The 23157-nt window shown below is 45.9% G+C and overlaps 2 protein-coding genes across 21 annotated transcripts in view; one reads left to right on the top strand and one right to left on the bottom strand.

The window, feature by feature from the left end:
* LOC105071636 (uncharacterized) overlaps nt 1–14512 on the top strand; it is a 30050-nt gene extending 15538 nt beyond the window's left edge. For 8 of the 19 annotated variants that reach the window (XR_012499541.1, XR_012499540.1, XR_012499546.1 and 5 more), the window contains one exon: nt 976–4841. Coding sequence is in view for 2 of the 19 variants with exons in the window: in XM_074343093.1 (XP_074199194.1) it covers nt 976–1008 (33 nt within the window). In the remaining 17 variants the exon portion in view is untranslated. Of the gene's footprint in view, nt 1–975; nt 4842–12134 lie in introns of those variants that run through there. The other 11 variants (XR_012499539.1, XR_012499538.1, XR_012499551.1 and 8 more) reach the window with 11 other exon arrangements.
* A 1711-nt stretch (nt 14513–16223) lies between these two features.
* Nucleotides 16224–23157, bottom strand: part of KSR1 (kinase suppressor of ras 1) — a 133839-nt gene continuing 126905 nt past the window's right edge. Inside the window, exons 20-21 of one of the 2 annotated variants that reach the window (XM_074343095.1) lie at nt 21144–21224; nt 16224–19291 (exon numbers count right to left, since the gene is read on the bottom strand). In XM_074343095.1, coding sequence (XP_074199196.1) covers nt 19213–19291; nt 21144–21224 — 160 coding nt within the window. In that variant the 3' untranslated portion in view covers nt 16224–19212. The remainder of the gene's footprint in view (nt 19292–21143; nt 21225–23157) is intronic. The other variant, XM_074343096.1, reaches the window with a different exon arrangement.

Genomic DNA, 23157 nt, shown 5'->3' with positions numbered 1-23157 from the left:
CCATGTTTTATTAGAGGGGATGCTTTTTGTGAAAAATAATTTTTTAATTAAAAAAAACATTAAATTGGAAAAAGTGGAGATTTTATACTCAGGTACTCAAGATGATGGCAGTTTTCATCAAAAGTTCCTATTTGAAGAAAATGGAGGTTAAAAATTACTCTTGTTCTGAATAATGTGGTAACTTTGTTTTCATCCATCTGATTCTGTTTTTGTGGATAGCTATCTGTTTAATTTTGCCTTTTTATTAACTTGCTTTTATATTTCTGTCCAAAATTAAATCTAGCATAGTTACCTGCTTAAGGTGATAAATGTTAAATTTAATTGACAAAGTGATGTGAAGGAATACTGAATCAGTCTAGTTGAATTTATAATTTTTTGTGGCATTTTGTCCTTATTTTCCTCCCATTTTTGTAGACTCCCAGAGAATAGGATTTCCAGGAAAATTTTTCCATACTCTGTTTATAGTGTTATAATGTAAAGAAAACCTACTTTTTTGGGAAGAAGATAGGAAGTTCCATGGTAGAAAGGGTTTAGCTTTTGAAACCTTTAAACTTATTAAAATTTGTTAGTTATGTGGTTTCATGCTCTTGAGTTAAGGCCAGTTTTACTTTTCTTTTACCAAACTTGGGTAGAGAATTTTGATGAGAATTCTGTTTTGATAATAATAAAGGAACTAAAAGACCTGCACCTTATGATGGGTTTTCTCCCCTTCTGTCAGTCAGTGTTTTAATGTGTTTCTAATGTTAACTGGAGATACTTGATTTGGAATTTCTTTCATATGGAGATTTATCATTCAGTACATATTTCAGTGAAGTGTTTTTTTAAGGTAAATTATGCTGTAATCATTTGCCAAATTTAAAACTTGCCTTTGAAGTTTTAGGAGGCTGTGAATTCAAGTAAAAGTTTGATTTAATTTTTTGCATATAGATACCACTTAATGGACTAAGGTTTATGAGCTCTTAACTGTCTTCATAGACTGGATTTCATATCATCACCTCAGCAAGTTGAAACACGAAGAATCTGGGGTGGACAGTGAGAAGCCAGCACTTGGAGAGATGACATTCAGGAGAAGTGTGTGAAGGTTTGCTTTTGAGTTTGAAATGCATGACTCAGTGGACATGAACAGTGAAAAAGGCATTTAGTGGTATATTTTACATGAGAAAAAAAATATTGTAAGTATTTTTGATAGCAAATTAATCATTCCAATAGTCAGTTCTAAAAAGATTCATTTCAGACTTAGTTAAACCTAATTACCTCCCCCCCCAAAAAAGAAAAATGAGTTAATTTGAATAATTAATGGAGGTACTGGGGATTCAACACAGGACCTTGTGCATGCTAAGCAGACGCTCTACCCCTGAGCTATACCCTCCCCTCGTACTTACATTTTTATTAACATGATGGAAATTTCATTTTAAAAACAGACCAGAAATTGAAAACCTACTTCAAAAATTGCAAAGTAATTGTATATTAGAGTTAGGCAGTTAATCAGTGATATAAACAATTTCTGATACGTATCATTTTAGGATTCAGATCCCACTAAAATAATTTTATTTCGCTTTTTGTCATGAAGGGATAAAAAGTATTTTCAAGGGGCTTCTCATTAACAAAGAGAAATGACTGTTTTCTTAAATTACAGACGTTAATTTGGATATTGATACTCACGGTTTCCAGTCAGTATGAATTGTCATTAGAGATTCATTTGTATTCCACGAGAAATACATTAAAACTCTGAAGGGTGGATATCTAAAGTTGTTTGTTTGGTTTAACATTTTCAGAAACAGTTTCATAATTATTAAACAGGCCAGGGTTTCATTTTAGGATATCATTTCCAGTTTCATCCTGGCCTAAAAAGTTTCTTCTGAATGCCTTTTGTGCTAGATAGGATAATGCCCCAGATGTTCATAACCTAATCCCTGGAACCTGTCAGTGGTTACAAGTAAATTAAGGTTGTTGATCAGCTGACCCTTCAAACCAGTCAGGATTATCTGGGTGGGTCCATTAATCACAGGACTGCTTCAAACCAGACAGAAGGGACAGAAGAGGAGGTCAGAGACTCGGCTTATCCTTGCTGGTTTTGAAGGTGGAGGAAGAGGGTCACACCCAAGGAGTGGGAGTTGCTCCTGGAAGCCAGGAGTTACCCTCCGCTGACAGCCAGCAAGGATCTCAGTCCTACAAGCACAAGACAGTGAGTGTAGTCAGCAGCTGGAGGAGCAGCATGTGGCCCCCTAGTCTCCAGAAAGGAGCCCAGCTCTGCTCACACCTGGATTTTAGCCGGTGAGAATCCATAATTTGTTATGGCAGGAATGGGAAACAAATGCACCTTTGTTTAGAATTTCTCTTTTAGCACCTCCATCAACTATTCTGTCTATATCTAGCCTCACTTTAGAAGTAGCTGCTGACTAGGAGGGCCTCCAGTATTAAAGTTCTGTAGAGGAATACTGTTTGTTAGAACTGGATGCAATAGGGCAGTCCTAGGATATTAAGGCTAACAGTTGATAATTTTAGCAGATAGTGTATGGGTCACAATTTGTTTTTACATCAGATTACTGGCATAAGGGAATATTTAGCATGTGTTTGGAACAGGGTTCTTTTTATCATCCTTAAATAAGGATCATTACTTATTGACTTATTCTAGATTTAGTTTTTGGTGAGCCTTGATCTTTAAAATATTTTCAATTTATGGTTCCTAGTATATTAGTAAAGATAGAATAATGTTAAAGCTTATTAATAGTCTTCTTCATAGAAAAAGAGAAGGATAAATAGAACCAAATTTCTTAATTTCTTAATTGAATATACTTGTGGCCAAAAGCAGCGAGTATTCAGATATTTTTAGGTGTATGTACAATTCCTGATTTAAAATAAGGCAGTCTTTTTTTGTGACATTATTGTATGAATCACTTTGATGGCCCCTATGTTTAAGAATACTAGTGTAACGGAAAATATCTCAGAATCATGGCTCCACAAATTACTTTTGGGGACTTCTGACACGTTTTGTTGTATATTTTATCACAGCCATGATCCATTATCATTTGAAGAGTGATTTAATATTTTAAAACACAAACAGCTATTGGGGACTAAATATGGTGTATTTTAAGTAGAAGATCAAACCGCATAAGAAACCGCCTTAATAAGATCAGTTTTCCTTGTGTGGCTCAAAAACAGATCGGTGGAATATTTTCAAAGAAACTGCAAAATAAGTAATTCAGTATAACTTAAAGTGGAATCGGCTGCTTGAAGTTGCAACCTGAAGTTACACTGATGATTGGAAAAGTACCTGTAGAAAGAAGATTGACATCACCAATATGGCAGATTGGGGAGCTCCAGGCCCTTGTTCCCTAGTGGAGATGCTGAGGTAACAACAGGGTACTGACCGGACATATGTTTGTGAGAATTCTAGAGACCAGTTGAGAAACTGCAGCACCCAAGCCAACATGTAACCAGGAAGAGGCTCCATCGAAGGGAAGGAAAGTTTGTGACATTTGGGGTGCCTGTGTCCGTTTCATTGTAGCCCAGTGCAGTCAGGAGGACACACTCCTGTAACCATGGCTCCTCCCTGGGGACAGAAACAGGCGAGGACTGTGTGTCCAACATTTTACCTTGTCGGGTACTGGCTGCAGGACTGGTTTCTGTTTTACTTGACTAGGTACTGACGAGAATGGTGACATTATTTGGAAGCTTCAGAAAATAGTCGTGAATGCTGCAGTGCATTAGAGCTGCACAGATCTACACTTCTCCAGGCAGATGCCAGGGGAGAAGGAGTACAGGCTCCCAAGAAGAAAACAGGTAAGCCACGTTGGAAATTGAGACAGTTAAAGCACACACACATAAGGCCAGAGAAGACACCTCCCTAGAAAAGTTTTGAGAGGCCCCTGAACCACAAGCTGGACCGGTGATGAAGGTCTTCCCCTCCACAAAGCCACTCATAAGGACTGGGAGAGGCAGTGGTTTTTACCACATACCAAAGTAAAAATAAAGGAAAGAAAGACATATGGCTCAGTCAAAGGAACAAAACAAACTCCAGAACTGACTATAAAGAAATGCATATCTCCAAACTTCCAGGCAGAGAATTTTAAAACTCTCTTTAAGATGTTCAGTGAGCTAAATAAAAGAGAACACAGATAGACAACTAAGCAAAATCAGGAAAACAGTGTGTGAGCAAATTGAAAATATCACGAAAAGACAGAAGTTCTAAGAAAGAACCAAATGACTCTGGGAGCTAAAGAATACAATAATTTTAACTGAAAAACTTCATTACAGAGGCTCAACAGCAGACTTCATCAGGCAGAGGAAAGACTCAGCAAAGATGAAGATAGGTTATAGAAGTCATTCAGTCAGGAGCAAAAAGTGGGGGAAACTGAAGAGAGCCTGAGGGACTTACAGAACATCATCAGGTGGACTGAGTGGACTAACGTATGCATTATGGGAGACCAGAAACAGAAGAGAAAGGGGTAGAGATTATTTGAATAAATGATGGCCGAAAACTTCCCAAGACTGAGGAAATAAATGGACATACAATTCAAGAAGCTCAACAAACTCCAACTAGGATACCCCCACCCAAAAACTCATTCTGGGACACATTGTAATTAAACTGCTGAAAGTCAAAGACAGACTGGTAATCATCAGGAGAAAAGTGATTTTTCACATACAAGTGAGCTTTTCTAAAAAAACCTTGGAGATTTTGCGGGTTTGGTTCCAAACCACTGCAGTAAAATGAGTCAGATTAATGGTTTGGTTTCCCAGTTCATATAAAAGTGACATTTACATTGTACTGTAGTCTGTTAAGTGTGCAATAGCATTGTGTCAAAAAACAACGTAAATACCTTAAGAAATGCTGTACCTGAGCCTTCAGTGAGTTGTAATCTTTTTGCTGGTGGAGGATTTGAAATGCTGTTGGAAAAATGGTGCCAGTAGACTTGCTCAGTGCAGGATTGTCACAAACCTTCAGTTTGTAAAAACTGCCGTGTCTGCCATGTACAGTAAAGCAAAACACGATAAAACGAGGTCTACCTGTATCGGTGGGTTTCTTAGCGGAAACTTTGCAGGCCTGGAGGCAGTGGGATGATGTACCAATCATGATACAGTATCTGCAGAATTGTCCTTCAGAAATGAAGGTGAGATTAAGACTTTGCCATATAAACAAATGTTCAGTGAGTTCATGACTAATAGACCGGCCCTGTGAGAAATGTTAATAGAGTCCTGCAGTTTGAAATGAAAGCACACCAAACAGCTACATGAAGCTGTATTATAGAGTTCTTCAGTAAAGGGAAATACATGGGCAAATACAGTAACCTGTATTGTAATTTTGGTGCATAAGTCCACTTTTAATTCTTGCATAGAATTTAAAAGACAAAAGTATAAAAAATAATTGTAAATCTGTGCTAATGAGTTGTACAAAGTATAAAGATGTAATTTGTGACATCGATAATACAGGTAGGGTGGTGGAGCTGTAACGTAGTATTTTGATGTGTAACTGAAGTTTATACTTTAAAAGACTTTTGACTTTAACGTGTTTTGCGTAATTGCAGTGGTAACTGCAAAGAAAATATCTGGAGTATACGCAAAAGGAAATGAGAAGTAGATGAAAGTATATCACTACAAAAAAAAAAAAATCAGTGAAACATGAAAGAAAGAAGGCAGTACAAGAAAAAAGAAGGGACCAAAAGCTCTAAGGTACACAGAGCACAGGTAAAAAAGGGCAACAATCATTCCCTGTTAGTAATTGCTCTAAATGTAAATAAATTAAACTCCCCAATCAAAAGACATAAGATTGGCTGAATGAATTAAAAAAACAGTATTGAACTGTTTGCTGCCTACAAGAGACTCACTTCCCCTAACCCCTGGCAACATCATTCTGCTTTGTATGTTTCTTAAAAACAACCAGCTTAAAAAAATCCTCATGCCTAAGAGACACATTTTGGGGTGGCAAATTTTGCTCCCCTGCAAGGACACAATGCTAAGTGAAATAAGGCGAAATACTGTATAATTCTGCTTGTATGAGGTCCTTGGAATAGTTAAATTCATGGGGACAGAAAGTAGAATGATAGTTGCCAGGGGTTAGGGGAAGGAGAAGAGTTAATGTTTAACAGGTATAGAGTTTGTTTTACAAGATGAAAAAAGTTCTGTGGATAGTGGTGCTGGTAGCACAACAGTGTGGATGCACTTAATGCCATTGAACTGTACACTTCTAAATGGGTAAGATAGTTGTAGGGGAGCAGAATTTGCCACCCCAAAATATGTCTCTTTGGCATATTATTTTAAGCTGGTCATTTTCTAAGAAACAGCAGATGTGGGAAAAACTCTGAAAACCAAGCAGGAGTTACCCTCTGGGAAGAAACATTTTACATCTATAAAGGAAATCTCCCGTTTGTTAAGGATGTCTCCCTCTTCTGTACCAGAAGGAGGAGGACTAAATCTCTAGAAAGTCTTATCTATGAAAGCAATGACAGACCCGCCTAACCACCTTACCTTTGTTTGCTGAGCTTATCCTGGTAACTTCTGATAACTGACTCTCTCCACCCTCAACATTCTCTTTAATTTTTAGTTGGAGATGATAGTATTAAGGTGAGAGCTTCGACCATTTTGGCAAGTTAGTTTTCCTGGGTCTCTCCCATGTATATGTGTTCTTAAAGTTTTGCTTGATTTTCTCCTGTTAATCTGTTTCATGTCAATTTAATTCCTAAACCAGCCAAAAGAACCTAGAAGAGTAGAGGAAAATTTCTCCCTCCCCAAACAGATCTTTTGTATGCAATTTGGAAGGAGAAACTGAAGTTGCATCCCTATTGTTTTCTCTCTGGGGAGGTTGGAGCTTCTCTGTTGTTCCTTATCGCTGTCTTGTTGGGGAGGGGTAGCAGCTGGGCCCACGGCAACTCCTCTTACTGCTGAATCTCCTCCTTTAACTTCTAATTCTGTCCCAGGTGCATGTTTAGCTGTGTCCAAGGGCACCTGCTTCCGTTGCAGAACACGCTTAACATCAGATAGAGGCCTGGGGGCAGTGAGAGCCACGTGTGCTGTTTCCTTGGGGGCTCCACTCTCATGGGTTCCAGATTGATCTTGCTCCATGCATAGCCCCCTTCACATCCCTCTCCCCTTCCTGCCTGCCCTGCTGACTTCAGACTGACACCAGACGCAGAACTTAACAAGCTTCCACAACTGCACATAGTCAAATTCTTAGAAAAAAAAAAATATATATATATAATATAACAATGTAATATATTTATATGGTATATATAAATATTACATAATTTTTTTAAAATGGTTCTGCTTCTCTGTCTAAACTCTGACTTCTACTCCCAGCTATATGCTGTTCACAAGAAACACTTTAAATGTAAAGGACATGTATATTAAAAGCAAAAAGATGGAAAAGAGATCCCACATAAATTCTAAGCATAAGAAAGAAAGCCAGAATAGTTATATTACATCAGATAAAATAGACTTAAGGGTAAAAAACACTACAGAGATAGAGGAATATTTCCTAGTGATAAAGGGGTCAAATCAACAAGATCTAATAATCCTAGGTTCTTATGTATCTAATAATGAAGCTTCAATATACATGAAGCAAAACTTGAAAGAACTGAAAGTAGGAGTAGATAAACCTACAATCACAGTTGGAAATTTCCTTGCTCACTTATTATTTTATGGAACAAAGGCAGCGAACCACTAAAGAGAGAGAAGATTTAAATGATGTCAGTGCAACCTGTCACTTATGGAACAGTACTCTCAACAATAGCGGGATATTTTATTTCTCAAGTACACATCAAAACCAAATCAGAATCCCAGTGGACTTTTTGGGGCGTGGAGGTAATTAACAAGCTGATTCTAAAATTTATATGAAAAGGCCGATAATCCATATAAGTCAGAACAATCTTGCAAAGGAAAAACATGATTTACACTATCTTGATTTCATGACTTACTATAACGCTAGCATAATCAGGACAGTAAGGTCCCGTTGTAAAGATAGACAAGTAGATCAGACAGAATAGAAAGTCTCAAAATTGACCCACACTTACCTTGTCAGTTGATTTTCAAGAAAGCACCACAGCAATTAAATATGGAAAGGAAATTCTTTTTAACAAAGGGTGCTAGACAAACTAGCTATGTATATGGGGAAAAAATGAGCCTTGATCCATATCTCATACCACATAAAAAATAAACTAGAATTGGATCACAGATGTTGTTAAAGAATAAAATTCAACAGAAAAAATGCTCACTATCACCAATTATCAGAGAAATGCAAATCAAAACTACAATGAGGTATCACCTCACACCAGTCAGAATGGCCATTAAAAAGTCCACGATAAATGTGGGAGAGGATGTGGAGAAAAGGGAACCCTCCTACACTGCTGGTGGGGATGTAGTCTGGGGCAGCCATTATAGAAAGGTATGGAGATTCCTCAAAAAACTAAAAATAGACTTACCATATGATCCAGTAATCCCACTCCTGGGCATATATCCAGAGGGAACTCTTAATTCGAAAAGTTACATGTCATAAAATAACAGCAACATTGATGGACCTGGAGATCGGCATTCTAAGTAAGCAAGAAAGAGAAAGACAAATACCATATGACATCACTTACATGTGAAGTCTAAAAAAGGACAAACGAACTTATTTACGAAACAAAAACAGACTCAACAGACATAGAAAACAAACTAATGGTTCCCAGGGGGTGAAGGAGGTGGGAAGGGATAAACTGGGAGTTCGAGATTTGCAAATATTAACTAATATATATAAAATAGAACAAATTTATACTGTATAGCATAAGGAGCTATATTCAGTATCTTGTAACTCATGGTGAAAAACAATATGAAAACGAATATGTTTCTATATGACTGAAGCATTGTGCTGTACACCAGAAATTGACACAACATTGTAAACTGACTGTATACTTCAACTGAAAAAAAGATAACATGCACAAGCTTTGCAGTGAACCCTTCACTTCCTAAACCCACATGTGATAACTTCTCCAATGCTGCTCCGCCTCCCAGCCTAGAAACTTACTGGAATGACTGACATTTTTTAAATTTAAAGGTGGGATGGGGGTGGGAGGTAGAAACCTGCATTGGAGGCTAGAGCGTGTCACCCACATGATCCAAACATTGGAGATGATCCTTGGCTGGTGTCTGCTCGGGCTGGAGAGAGGGAAGTCACTGGCGAAATCAATGCAAAGCCCCCTTCTAGGGAACAGGCTTGGGGTTCTGGAAAGTAAGGGGTGCATATTCTGGCTGGATGACAGCCCCTGGGCTTCGAGCATTCACCCTGTGCCGAGTGCTTCACGCATCGTTTATCTCGTCTTCACAACAGCTGTGCCAGGGAGCAAGTGCCCACTTTTTTTTTTAATCGATGAGACAGAGGTTTCAGGAGGTGCAGGAACTTGCACTGGGTCACACAGCCCAGAAGGGAAAGGGCTGCGATGTGAATCCTGCTCAGTGTCCCCTGATGTTCTTTTGAATAATAAACATCCCTTTATTTGCCTGGCACGTAGCATACGCTCAGTCACATCTACTTTGAGCTACTGGACTGAACAGAAACAGCTGTTCACTGGTGCTGCAGACTTCCAGGCTAGAGGCAGGAAAGCAACCTCAAGACTGTGTTGTCACACAAAGTGCTGGTGGCCGCTGCAGTTCTCCATTTGTTTGGGAGATAAGTCCGCAGCCCGCATTCTTGGGGTTTGCTGGTTCAATCCTTTCCCTAGTCTCTAGTTCATGGGTTACTACTCGTATGTTAATGGGCACGTGAGGTCAAGGCCATTGCTAGTGGGACTCTTAGAAGCCAAAAATCAGCAAAAATTGTTGGGCACGAGTTGGGCATTTAAAAGTTGTTAGAGCACTCACCACCTAGCCCACAGACTCTCACGTCAGAATAAGTTGGTCACGGATTAGGTTAGGTTGACACTAGGTAAAGGAAATTTCCACGCTGTGAAGTATGCTGTTAAGGCACCGTATGATTTCCAACCTCACGGCCCATCCCTCTTAGGTATTTAGTTTGGCTTCCGAGGGAACCAAGGCCTAGCTAAAAGAACAGGATCTTTCTTTTACATCCAAAGAGTGGAAAGTGCCCCCCTTCTGGCACACCTGCTTATTTTCTGTTTAAGAACTTTAGTCCCTGAAGCTGCCGACATTTAGCAAAATGGCTAAGTTTTACTAAAAAAACAACCTAGAAATACAACAGCCATTATAAGAGATGTTAGACAGGATCATTCGTTTAAGATGTGGACTTGAGAGTAAAGTTCCTGAAACAAGTGAACAGAAGAGGACATGTATTTTAATGGGTATGTATAAACTTCCAAAAGTTTTCAAAATTCCAGAATAGTTTGAAAGATTCATTGCAAAAGGCTAATGAACAGTCAGAGACACAAAAAGCATCTAAAACAACGCCTACTTTGAAACACGTGGGTCCAAAGATCAGTGTCTCAGCTGTAATCACCTGGAAAAGAGAGTCTTCAAAGGTCCTAAACAGGTTTTTCAGTATCAACTGAATGTCCCTGTACAGGCCCCTCCCAGAGTTGATAAAACATTTTGTAAAACTGCTGTTACTCCCTTAAACAGGCAGGGGAAACTGAAATTATTCAGTCTGGTAGGAATTTTTTTAGGTCTTCTCCCCAAGCTAAATGTAACCAGAGACAAAGAGAAACATTAAAAGAAAACCAAACAAGCCCAGCTGTCTTTGTTTCACAAATCAAACCTTTTAAAGGGCCAAAGGTGTGGCTCTAGAAGTTCAAAAGTTCATGTCTTTTTTATTGCCAATCCCTCAAACTTCACCTGTTCCTCCCAATTGTCTTTGTCAAATTGATTTTGTCACCAGAGACTCCAGTCTGTTCATAACTATTTCGATCAGGTTTGCCTCCACCGAGAGCTTGTCTGCACACAGTAAAGCCAGTCTGCTGACACCGGGTTGTGGTGAAGGACAGTGCGGTGTTTATTGTAGGGCACCAAGCGAGGAGTCCAGTCAGCTAGTGCTTAAAAACTCCCAGATGGCTTTCAGGAAAAGGTTTTTTAAAGGCAGGGTGAAGGACAGGGTCATAGGGGTGTGTGGCCAGCTTGTGATTCATGGGTGGTGAGGTAATCAGGCGTCAACATCATCGACCTACTTGGTAGAATCAGTCTGGGATCTACGTGCTGTGGGGAGCATACAGTTAACCTCTTTCTACCTGGTGGGGGTTTCAGTATCTGCAAAATAAACAGCTTAAAGGATTTGGCTTAATACCATCTCTAGCCCTTGAGGAACTAAAGGCCCTTGGCTTTGTGTAATGGCTAAACTACTATTATTTTGTTTAATGGTGAAACTACTATTATTTTGTCTTGCTTGACTGTTTTCCTTTGTTTCTGCATTTCCTCACTTCTCTGATTAAATGTGCTCTTTGGAACTCAGGGAAGGCCTAGGAGGCTCAAGTTTTTCTATAAACAAGAGGCAGACGGAGGACATGGTGGGGGGAAGGTAACTGTCCTGAGAAGGCCCCGTAGGGTCCTGCTAAGTTAAAAATGTCATGAGGATGAAGCAAAAACGCCATGACGTCTGGGTACCACATCAAGGTTCAGCAAAGCTGTGAGGACTGCTGAGTGGCAGCTGAGAGTGACACTAACGCCTTAAATTCTGATTGCATCTCTTGGTTAGCCTGGCTGAGAGTTTGATCAAAAGTGGGGACTAGTTAAGGAGAAACCCACGGGCTCCAAATGCTGTCACTTGCCCTGAAGCCCAGGATACTGCACCTGGACTTCATACCTGACCTGGCCTAGGTGTGGTTTTGACCTTCCCCAGAAATGCAGTCTTAATCAGACAGTCTGGAATTTTCTGGGCAACACCCACAAGGTACTCTGTCTCCTAGGTCCTTTCCATCCTTGGGGAGGAAGGAGTATTCTGCACGGGAGACCCCTGCCCTTCCTCCTGGAAGGTGACTGGGCCTGAAACAATCCTTTTCTTTTGCTAATAGCTCCCTTGTCCCACCCTCCTTCCACCTATATATATATATATATATTAACAACCCATTGGTTTCTTTCTGTTTATACCCTGGGATGTCCCTGACTCATGAATCACTGAATAAAGCCAATTAGATCTTTAATTTGCTTGGTGGAATTTTGGTTTTTAACAGCTGTCCTTTTCATCTTAGCAGCTGGTATTTCCCTTTCTCCCTTCTCCACAGACCAGCCCACAGCACTTGCCAGCACCGCCCCCACTCACCAGCATATCCCAGGAAGGTCCTCTCTCCTGTGCCAAACCATCTACTCCTGCAGAGGCCCCGGACCCGCTGGAATGGAATAGCATATAGCGATGTGATTTCAGCGTGTGGAGGTAATGAGGGGGTTTCAGATGTGAAACAGTGGGCTGAAGACAGAGCCCCTGTCTGCCAAATGCTCCCTCTCCCTGCTGCTTTCGGAGACACTCTGGAAGCTTAGATGAGAGAGGGGACAGAGGGACTCCCACCAGGACCTCACATTGCCCTGGTTAATCTTCAGGCTCACCCACCTTCACTCAGGCCCTGGGTAAACAGATTTCCATTGCTTCTGTTGAGCACTTCCTCAAAAGATAAAAATGGCCTATCCAGGAAGAAAAAAATCCTGCTACCAGATGTCATATCAAAAATCACTGGGGAAAATATCCCGAAGGTCACAGTTAGAAACAAGGTCCCCTCCAAGTCTCCAAAACTGGGGACCCTTGAGGCCACAAAACCCACAGACACAGAAGCAGAAAACACAGACCACAATGAAAAGGTAATGGACTTGCTTTAGTACATCCCACTGCGGTTTAAGAGAAAATGTACAAACCTTTGCAAATGCTACATCTGCCCACAGGAACCCCTGAACATTGTAAGTCCCACAGAACAATTAGATTTGGCAAGACATTTTCTTCTCATCCAAGTTAAGCCTGCCAAATCAATCCTTCATCCAGGTGGAGAAATGTGTCCAGTGAAAGTGGAATCAAAGATTTCCTGGTTCCCACCCTGGCTCACTCATTTCTACAGCAAACTAATCTTGCAGGCATGCTGCCAGGGGATGCTTACTCACTAGCCTCTGCCACACAGGTAATTGTGCCATGTGCCCAGTGACCTTCACAGCTGCACAGTCCAGCTCTGCTTGGGGACGGGTTGCGCCCTCTTCCGTGTGTTTGCGTCTCATGGTCAGTTTCGCCTCTGCCTGCCTGGGCCTCAGTTTTACCTCCTACTTAGCAGACACACCCATATAAGCCACTCCTTCCCCGTGAGATATTCTAAATCTTGCAGGTGGAAACCTCTAACAAATTCGAAAGGTAAATTGATGATTGAAGTCTTTTTCACCTTTTTATCAAGGTGAAACTGAGCAGGACCCTGTGGGGCCCTCCCAGGTACAGAAGCCCCTGTGTCCCCCGTTTCTTGTTTGTAGAAAAAGGCTTTTTTTTTTTTTTTTTTAAATCCTACTACACCTCTTGGTTCCAAAGAGCAGATAACTAACTAGGGAAATGAGGGAATGCAGAAATGAAAATAAAGCAGTCAAGAAATAATAGTTCAGTGATAAAACAATATAAAACGGAGTCCTGGCTCCGCATCAAGGGATAGACATAAGTGTCTGATACTATCTTTGAGTTGTTCTGCAGGAACTGAGCCCCCCCGCCCCAAGTCGGGGGTGGTAACTGCATGCAGAGACACCTAGACTGGTTGGAACCAGAAGGTTGATAACTGAGATTCCTGAAACACCACCCTGTTACCTCCCCACCAAGCAATCAGGAGAGTCATGCACCCTCAGCTCTCACCCCCAAATGTTGCCTTTCAAAACTCTTCCTTGAAAGCCATCAGTGAGGTCAGAGCTCCTGAGCACAAGGCACCCATCCTCCTTGCTTGGCCCTGCAGTAAACCTTCCTATGCTCTAAACTCCAGTGTTTCTGTTTGGCCTCACATTGCGCCATTAGGCACATGAAGTCCAGCCACACTAGCATCCTCTTTCTGCTTAAGGTGGATAGTCTTCATTGGGCCAGGGTTGTGGGGGCAGGTGAGTTGGGGCCCAGGACCTCTGGGCTGGCTTCACTTCACCCTTGCCCTTTGCCCTTTATCTGTAGCATCTCCCTGACCACCCTGGCCCCACCCATTCTCACCTCTTCTCTGGCCCTTCTCCTGCCCCGTCTGCCTCTCACAAGTCTCTCCACTCCCCCAACACAGACCTCCATTACTTCCTGGATCGCCAGTGTGTCTCCCGTCTCCCACCCCCTTGTGCTCTTGGTTATCATGGGAACCATGCTAATCACTGGATTACCTCCCCCTCCCCTGTTTGTGCTCTCCCACTTACTACCTGTGTGACCTTGGCCAAGTGATACAACTTCTCTGGGCTTGTCCCACTATAAAATGGGTTAATAAGAGCACCTACTTCCTAGAGTTATTATGAGGATTAAATATCTGTCTTGGTTGCCAGGAGGATGGAGGGTGGGAAGGGACAGACTGGGATTTCAAAATGTAGAATAGATAAACAAGATTGCACTGTGTAGCACAGGGAAATAAGTACAGGATTTTGTGGCTCACAGCGGAAGAGAATGTGACAATGAATGTATGTATGTTCATGTATAACTGAAAAATTGTGCTCTACACTGCAGTTTGACACAACATTGTAAAATGATTATAACTCAATAAAAAGTTTAAAAAAAAACAAGAAAAAAAAATCTGTCTTAAGATCAGCACAACGTCCAGAAATGTCTCAACATTGACGTACTTTTACTTTTACCGAATATAATTTCAGTGTAGGCCAACAACAATGGACCCCAAAATGGCTCAGGCCCAGGCATTCTCCTCTTGTTCACATACCGGTCCCAGGCAGGTATGGCAGGTGGCAGGGCGGCCTCTTCCACAGTCATTTAAACACCCAGGCTGATGGGACGCTGCCGTCCTCAACACGCGGCTTCCCAAGTTGCCTCGGGGTTCTCCGTCCTGCCAGCCAAGAGGGAGAGAGGATGAGATGTGCTTGTGGAGGTTTTTATGCGCCAGGCACTCAGTGACTGGGGAATTATCCCAGACGCTCACCTCTCCTGAACATCTGATCAAAGCTCTGTTCCTTTTCCCTCCTGCCTCTATCCATCCTGCATACCTAAAACATAAATCTAATTATGGCCTTCCCCGGCTCAGGGACTTTTGATGGCTCCCCAGGGCTGCCATGTTAAAGCCTAAACTCCTTGGCTTGGTACCTACAGGGTCCTCTCCAAATTCGATCCACTCCCCAAGTCCCATTTTACAACAAACAGGTGAAATGCTCATGATTCCAGGCACACCCTTATTCCCAGACCTCATAGCCTTCCCTCAAAGCAAAATGATCTCTTGCTTATATGCACCAGGCATGTTGCTCACCTTCAAGTCAGCTCCAAGCTCACCTCCTCCATGAAGCCTGCCAGGCAGACTGTTGGACCCCTTCCTTGGGCCACTCACTGGCTCACAGCTAAAGGTAAGGGCTCCACCTTGTTAATCTGTTCCAGCACTTAGCACCATCTTCTGAACACAGTACGTGCTCAATAAATGTCTGGCTGGTAAGTTCCCTGGCTTCTGATGAGAGGGACGTTCTGGAGTCAAGCTGTAGTCCAAGTCCTGGGCTAGCCACTCACCAGCTGTCAGCTTGGGCGAACACCTTAACTTCTCCGTGCCTCATTTTCCTCAGCTGAAAGATCAGAACAGCTCCTACCTTGTGGTGCTGCTGTGAGGGCCTGATTAAGGTGAGATGGTGTGTAGATTGTAGCACCTCCCTGGCTCAGAGAATGCTGGTTTCCCTTTGCCTCCATGTGTTCTGCTCACCCCAATTGCCCAAGTACCTTTCTCTCTATACCCAGCAGGGAAAGGCTCCTAGAAATAAGATTTAGATACATGACCCCTCCCCAATCCCCCAAGGTTTCCATGAGGCAGCAGAGATACTGACCACTTCTGGGTCTGCTCACGGGCCGTCACTGTTGAAGGCTCGAAGGCCTCCCTCCATGCGTCATGGGCTTTGATGCTCTTCTGTCTCCAGTCATCCATCTGCTTAGAAATGCCTTCGAAGTCCAGGTAAAACTTCTGTCTTTGGAAGGAGCTCCCAGAAGATGTCCAAACACCCTGCCCCCTCCCCTCCTAGTCTCCCACGCCATCCATCTGAGTGGTCCCCCAGACTCATCTGGAGCTGACCCAAGCAGACACAAGCCCCAGACACCATGGTACAATTTTATTCACAGGTTCCAGACACCCAGGCTGGGCTAGGCACAGAGGATATGTTCTTGCCAGTGGCAGAAAAAAAAAAAAAACTGATAGCGCACGTCTGTTAATACTAACCATTTTAATTTAAATTAATAGCATTTCTGGAAGACAAATGCAGTTGATAGAAAATATAAAAACTTCTACTGTACAAATTTTACATCACATTCAAAAAAGCAAGTGTGTGCCTCATGGCCACAGAAGACGCTGGGTTTGCACACACAGAGGAAATCCTGGCTGATGCAGGAGCATCGCATGAGCTCTCTAACTGGTTTCACATTTACATCTCCACCTGGCCCCCAAATCCACAGAGAATGCCACCGCCTTAGGCTGACAAGGCACACCATTTCCCTTGGGGATCACATAAAGAAATGCCACAAGAGGGCAGAGGGATTCCAGGCTCTGCACACGTCCCTGATTTGGTGACAGGGAGGGGTCAACGTAGCTCCATGCGCTCATGACTGACCGGGAAGTCACTAGGATTCAATACCTCGAGTAGGATGGAGACACACGGGTTGCGGCTCTGGTGGCTAAAAACAATGGGGACAGACCCGAGGGCTTTAGAGGTGAAGCTGGAGAGTCAGAGGGGGTGCTGATGGGCTGAAGCCTGGGCTCCATTCTCAGACCCCACGAGGACTTCCGCAGCCCCCAGGCTCCCACCTGGGAGGCCTCCCAGCTTCTCCATCCCTTTCACAGCTGGCTGTGAGGGCTGAATTCACAGTATCTGCCCTCCTTCCTGTGTTTCCAAGGCAGACGCGGAGAGCACATGGAAGGGCGAGCATGTCTCAATTCACAGTCACTTAAACAGACAGGGCGAGGGGGACCACCTGGGGGAGCGTTCCTCAAGCGTTTCTCTTACATGACAGGCAGTGCAGAGGCTCAGGCTGAGAGCAGAAGGCATCCCAGTGCCCTGGCGAGGGCGGGGGTGTCCCCCAGTCCCTCAGCTCCACCCTCAGGGTTCCCTCAGAGCGGGCACTGTGACCCCCCCCCCACCGGCCCCCAGCACTTGCACAAGACACAGTGAAAGCTTCCCGAACTGACCCAACAGTGTGACGTGCACAAGAAACAACAAAACCCAGACTGACTTTCTGAGAGCTGAGCCCAACTCGACTTGCTTGGCTGCCGTCCCACTGCTGGGCCCACCTGCATGTGCTGGGGTTCACAAGGGACAGGTGAGAGGCACAAACAGACCTCTGGGAAGGCATCACCGCGTGGGGGAGGAGCTGACAGCCAGAGGCAGGGTCGCACACCATGTGGCTTTTGGGGGAAGATCACCAGAGAGGCTGATGGGGAGAAACATCCCACAGAGGAGAAAAGCCCCTCAGCAAAGTCCAGCTGGCTTACAGCTCCTCTGTCCTCCTCCCTGCACCCTGACCAGGAGGCCCAGGGACCCTGCGCTGCTGCCCGGCTGTGCCCTCCCACCCAGTGGGGCCCGGCCGAGGGGTGCCTGGCCTGGAGCTGGGAAGGTGGCCCCAAAGCTTCCTGGCAGAGTGGCCCATCCCATGTGACGATTTGGATGGAATCCAGGGAAGGCTTGGGAGATGGGGAACCTGGCTAGCTGGGTCAGATGAAGGGCGTGGGAGGGCCACATGCCTCCTGTCTCGGCTCAGCATGGATGTGAGATCTGAAGCTGACCTCCTCTGCACCTTCACCTCCCTTGGTCATTTCTGGCTTTGGAGCCTGATACAACAAAATGTCCACTGAAGGGAGGGCTCCTCTGCCATTTGGAACTTTCCTGTTCAGGTGCCAGCTTCTATTGAGGACAGACAGGACACTTCCATATCCCGGACTTTCCCAAACCCAGCCCCACCCCGGCTCAGATGGACACAAGCAGACGGCCTGACTCGGCCCGAGAAGGCTCTGAAGGCTGCGGGCTTGCTAGTGGGTCTAAATAAAGTGGGGGGTCATGCCTCCCACCCTTGCCAAGAGATCCAAAAGTGGGCAGTGGAGGCGTCAGGAGCGGGCTAAGGGGTTTCAACAGGGCAGGGGTTGGGGGACAGAAAAGGTGGGGCAGAAGAGGCGGGCAGCTCCCAAACCCTGGCATGACTGATGATGGGTTTCCAAAGGGCCAGGGCACCCTGTGGCTGGGAGGGTGGGCTCAGGGACCTGCTGCCTGCTGCTTCTCCCTCATTACCTTCCCTGTCCTTGTGCCTCCAGCCATCATGGACTATGTAGCTGCCCGGCGGGGCCTTAGCTCTGGGGTCCAAGGAAGGAATTGGGACGTCTCTAAAGAGCCAAGGTCCTTCAGTCCCATCTCCTGGGTGCCTCTCTGGGGGCTTCGTGAAAGGAACATCTCCACAGGCAGTGGGAACCCTGACTAGGAACTAACTACTGGATCAGTCCAGATGTTATTTGGGTTTTATCTGTCTCGGCTTCCCCAGCAGGGACAGACTGGATTACAGGGGTCAGAAGTGAACCCAAGCTCTCTGCAAACTCCTGACCCTCGTAAGCCAGCTAAGCTACTGGTCAGGGCTTCCTCTGCAAGAGGAGGAAGGGACAGCATCCCTCCGATTGGACAGGGAGAACCCTGCAGACGGAGATCCCCCATGAACGGGGTTTAGGGCCAACGAGGCGGCCGGGTCACACCTTGTGGTCCCCCGTCCTACCTGGAAAACAGCCACAATCACAATGCTTTTCCTCCTCTGGCCCAGCGTGGGCTCCCCACTGCCTATAGGGTCCTCCAGAGGGGACGGCCAGTTCTGCCATCCTGGCCGACAGTGCCAGCGACCTCGGCACGGACCGTTTTTATTATTACCTATTGTACATTAAGTCCAACTCCGCAGAAACATACGTGTAAACATTTGCTGTCCATCAGGACAGGTTGGGTTGTTGGTGACGTCATTTTAAGAAACAGCAGGTGCGGCTCCATCTTGGGGACCCAAGTGCTTCAGTGGACGAACAGTCTACATCGAGGACTTGTGCTCCTGGTTTGCAGCACTCAGGAGGGTGGCTGGCATTTCAAAGAGTGTTGTTTTATTTGTCGTGGTGGTGGTTTGGATGTTTTAGAAACATTTAAGGAAGAAATATGTCAGCAGAGAAACTGCACAGCTGGCTACATCTTTGGATTACTGGACTCCAGGACGCCCAAGCCAAACCTTTCAAACCGGGGTACAACTTTGCTGCTGTTAATGCTGCAAAGAGGAACAAAAACAAGGGTTAGAGCCCCGCTGGTCTCGATCAGAGTTAGGGCAACATTAGCTACCAAGCAGGCCAGTTCCACAAGCTCAGCAGAGGAGCCAGCCCCACCAAGAAGTGGGAATGATGACCCGGCCAAAGGCCTCGGCAGAACGGTTGCTGGTCACCCCTGGCCACGGGGGCTGAGTCTCGGCTATGCTCTCTCCTGTGTAGCGCTGTTCCTCTTGGAACCACCAGTGCCCTGCACACCCCGTAACTGCAGGGGGCTCATCAGAACTGCTTTCTCATTTATAGCCCAGGAAAGGCCTTGCTCTGAGTGGAACTGGGAGGAAAGAGAAGCCCAGTCCCCAACACTGAGAGCAGCATCGCGTGCTCCTAGAAATAGTCCTCAAACGCTGGGGTGTCTCGGGGCCATCTGAGAAGCAGGTTGAAATGCAGGGTCTCAGTGTCTGCCTCCAGAGACCCGGATTCAGGGCTGGGAACCCGGGAATCTGCATTTGGTAAGCACTGAACGACCTGCCAGACACCCTCCTGCTGAACGCTTACTTGGGTCTGGTACTTCCTGCCTACACTGGGCAGGTGGAAGGGGAGCAACACGGCAGGGAGAGAGGACAGAGCTTTGTTTTCAATAGTGAAACTGTTGAGACAGGCCACCTCCCTGCTTAGGGACTTTTCCGAGCATGTGGCTGAGGACACAGCCCTTCCAAGCTGATGTCTTTCACTGCAACCCAGCCCTCCAGAGGCAACTGGCTCGGGCGGCTCTGAAATCATTCCACACTCCTTGTTGGACAAGATCCCCGTGGGTTAACAGCCAAGCAAAACCCCACCCCCTGTCCGGGGGACACACCCCACAAGGAGCCAGTGTGCTGGGAGTGGGGGGATCTCTCTCACTGAGCTGTTAGTAGGGGACAGGACCACCCCCCAGAAGAAGCACTAGAGATGAAGTCACATCCTGGGAGGTGGTTCTGGGGGGACTGTTAGGGGGACCCTCCACGGAGAGCAGTTACTCAGGCACACGCGGGCCGCGGAGCGGGGAGAGGGCCAGTTTTAACAAACAAAGCAAAAGAAGTCTCAGGAGAGAAGACTGGAGCAGCAGCGATCGCGTCCCCCGGGTTAGTGCCCGCATCGCTGTTTGAGCTGGAGTAGAAGTCGCGGTGCCGAGGGTGGATTAGGAGGAAGAAAGCCCTGGTACATGCAAGGCAGCCAGGCCTACAACCTACAGAAGGAAAGAGAAGGGGGGAGAGCAGCGTCAGAACCTGATCCCCTGGGAAGGGGGCAGGGGGGGTGTGGCAGAGGCCCGGCCAGGGCAGACGGCAGGGGACCCTCTTTTCCTGCAGACAGAGAAAAGGCCATCCCCGCTCCATTCCAGGCTTTGGCAGCAGAACCAACTTGGAAGGGAGCCTGGCACAAAGAACCTCCCCCAGACCCCCCCAGGACACAGTCACAGACTTCTGTATCAAGGCTGACCAGCAGGTCCACTGCCCCTCAGCCCCTGACCATCATCTCAGAGCTATTTCTGCTCCCTGCATTCTCTTCTTTAAGCTCTGGCCAGAGGGGACCCTGGGGACTCGAACCAGTGATGTGAGTTCCTTCCCACCCACGGACAAGCCATTGTGTGTGGTTGGAGGCCTGCCACAAGCCGTGGGTCTGCTCTCAGCCCAGTGAGAGAAACGTGAGCCTGCAGGGCCCTGGCTGGTGGCCCTGTGAGCTGCCAGAATGTCACTTTGGTTTCCGGGAATACAACACGCCAAGATGGGGAAGCTGGGTGCAGAGACAGGACAGGAAGCAGGATGGGCAAAGGGTTCACCACAAACAGGCAGAGAATCAGGGAAACAGCAGAAGACACACTATTCCTCCAGAACTGGGCAGCTGTTCTTAAAGTCGAGGTGACCATAACGTCCTTTCCCATAGTAGCGGCTCCGCCAGCGACTGGGAGTGCCCCGCAGCCATTTCACCGGGTGTGGGAGGAGCGCAGTCCAGCAGGTGATGGCGGTGGGCACCAGGGTGGACGGGGGGGGGGGGGGAAGGGGCCGCAGGAATCAGGATGGAAGGGACAGGAGGAGATGACAGGACAGGCCAGCGCATCCGCCACCCCCCCGAAAATTAAAAAAAAAAAAAAAAAGAAAGGCAACAAGACCGATGGAACAGAGAAGAGAAAATGAGAATTAGAGACTTGAATGTGTGGAATAAAAATTATGAACAGTAGCTTTACACAGACTCAGGTGGGCTGGCATCCCTTCCTTGAAGGGACTAAAACTGAACACTGTGGGCAAGAAACAGCCTTCATTTGGGACTCAGTTTCCCTCCTGTGAGATGAAGTGGGACTCTGCGGTCTTCGGGAGATCTGGAGTCACCTCCTGAAGGCCAGCACCCCTCCCCAAGCACCCCCCTCTCTTTTGTGGACGAGGAAACCAGGGCCTGGTCTGCTAAACAAGTTGCCCAAGGTCTGACAAAGCAGATCCTTGAATTTCTTGCGAGTCCAGGAGAACCTCCGCTCCAGTCTCGGCCAGAACAGCTCCTCTCAACATCCAGCTCCCATGACCCTCTCTTTGGAGACCCTTCCTCAAGCTCCCGAGTGGACAGAGAGCCCCATCTGGGCACCCAAAGAGGTGTGTTTTCCTGGCTCTCAGCATGCCGTAGTCACTCCCTCCTTCATCCCCTCACCCATCCAATATTTCCTGAGCAATTACTACATCCCTGGGACGGCGCTAGGCACTGAGAATCAGAGGTGACAAGACAGCGTCCTGCTGCGTGGACTTACAGTGACTTGGCCTGTCTCCTCATGTGTGGTGCAGCAGTCAGCAACGGCTGGGTAAAACCCATGCCTCTCATGGCAACATCCTATTACCCACAATCTGTCTTGGACTCTGACCCATCTTAAGTGCAAAATATTGAATCTAATGTTACATGATAAGGTTCAGCACCCCCTCCCCCCAAAATGCCGTTCCTCCAGATTGTCCCTGCGACTGGCCTAAACTGCCACATTTGTCACATTTCTTCAACAAGCTCTCCTGTGTGCATCCTCTGCTGGGTTGGCCCAGGCTGGGCCTCTCCTCACCTGCAGCTTGACGCCTGGTTTGGTTTGTTTTCAAAATGAGCTGGCAAACTAGGTGTAAATCACATCTGGCCACAAAGAAATTTGGACCGTTTTAGAGTTGTAAAAAAAATAAACGTAAAAAAACAAAACGAAGGACATGTGGCAGAGACCACATGACCCACAAGCCTAAAATATTGACTGTCTGGCCCTTTCTAACAAGGGAGGCTGCCACCACCACACTCCTGGGCGAGTGTGAGATCCAGGTGCTACTCCAGGGGCCACCCTGGGCATCGGGGGTGGACAGGCCCTCGGCCCCACTTCTCCTGGGAGCAGCTCGACATTATCTGTTCTATGTGCTGGAGGTCCGTGTAAGATTTCACTTTTAGAAAGTGCCTTTCACCTTAGAAGAACGTTTAAAGCCATTCATCTTGTCCAAGAGTCCAGCCAGGTGTGACCTGCGTCTTGTTTCTAGACAATCAACAAACTAAGAATTTTTTTTTTAATCTTTCTAAATGGTTGGGGGTGAAAAAAAAACCAAAAGAAGACTATTTCATGACCTGTGAAAATTACATGAGATACCAGTTTCAGCACCCATAAGTAACCTCTTACTAGAGCCAGCCAGCTTGTGAGTGAGTGGATCTGCGGCTGTCCCTGCACCAAAGAGCAGAGCTGGGCCATCGTGACAGGGACTGTAAGTGGTGGTATCATCGCGCTGCACGCTGCTGGGTGCACCGCAAATCCCGGTGACAGAAACCGTCACCCGTGTTCCCCCCTTGGTCTGCAAAGCTAAAATACTTCCCACATGACCCTTGGCAAGTTTGCCCA

This window comes from Camelus bactrianus, chromosome 16 (assembly GCF_048773025.1).
Source record: "Camelus bactrianus isolate YW-2024 breed Bactrian camel chromosome 16, ASM4877302v1, whole genome shotgun sequence".
In the NCBI taxonomy this organism is placed as follows: domain Eukaryota; kingdom Metazoa; phylum Chordata; class Mammalia; order Artiodactyla; family Camelidae; genus Camelus; species Camelus bactrianus.
The sequence above is the reverse complement of the archived record's forward strand: the minus strand, read 5'-3'. Positions and strand labels throughout refer to the sequence as shown.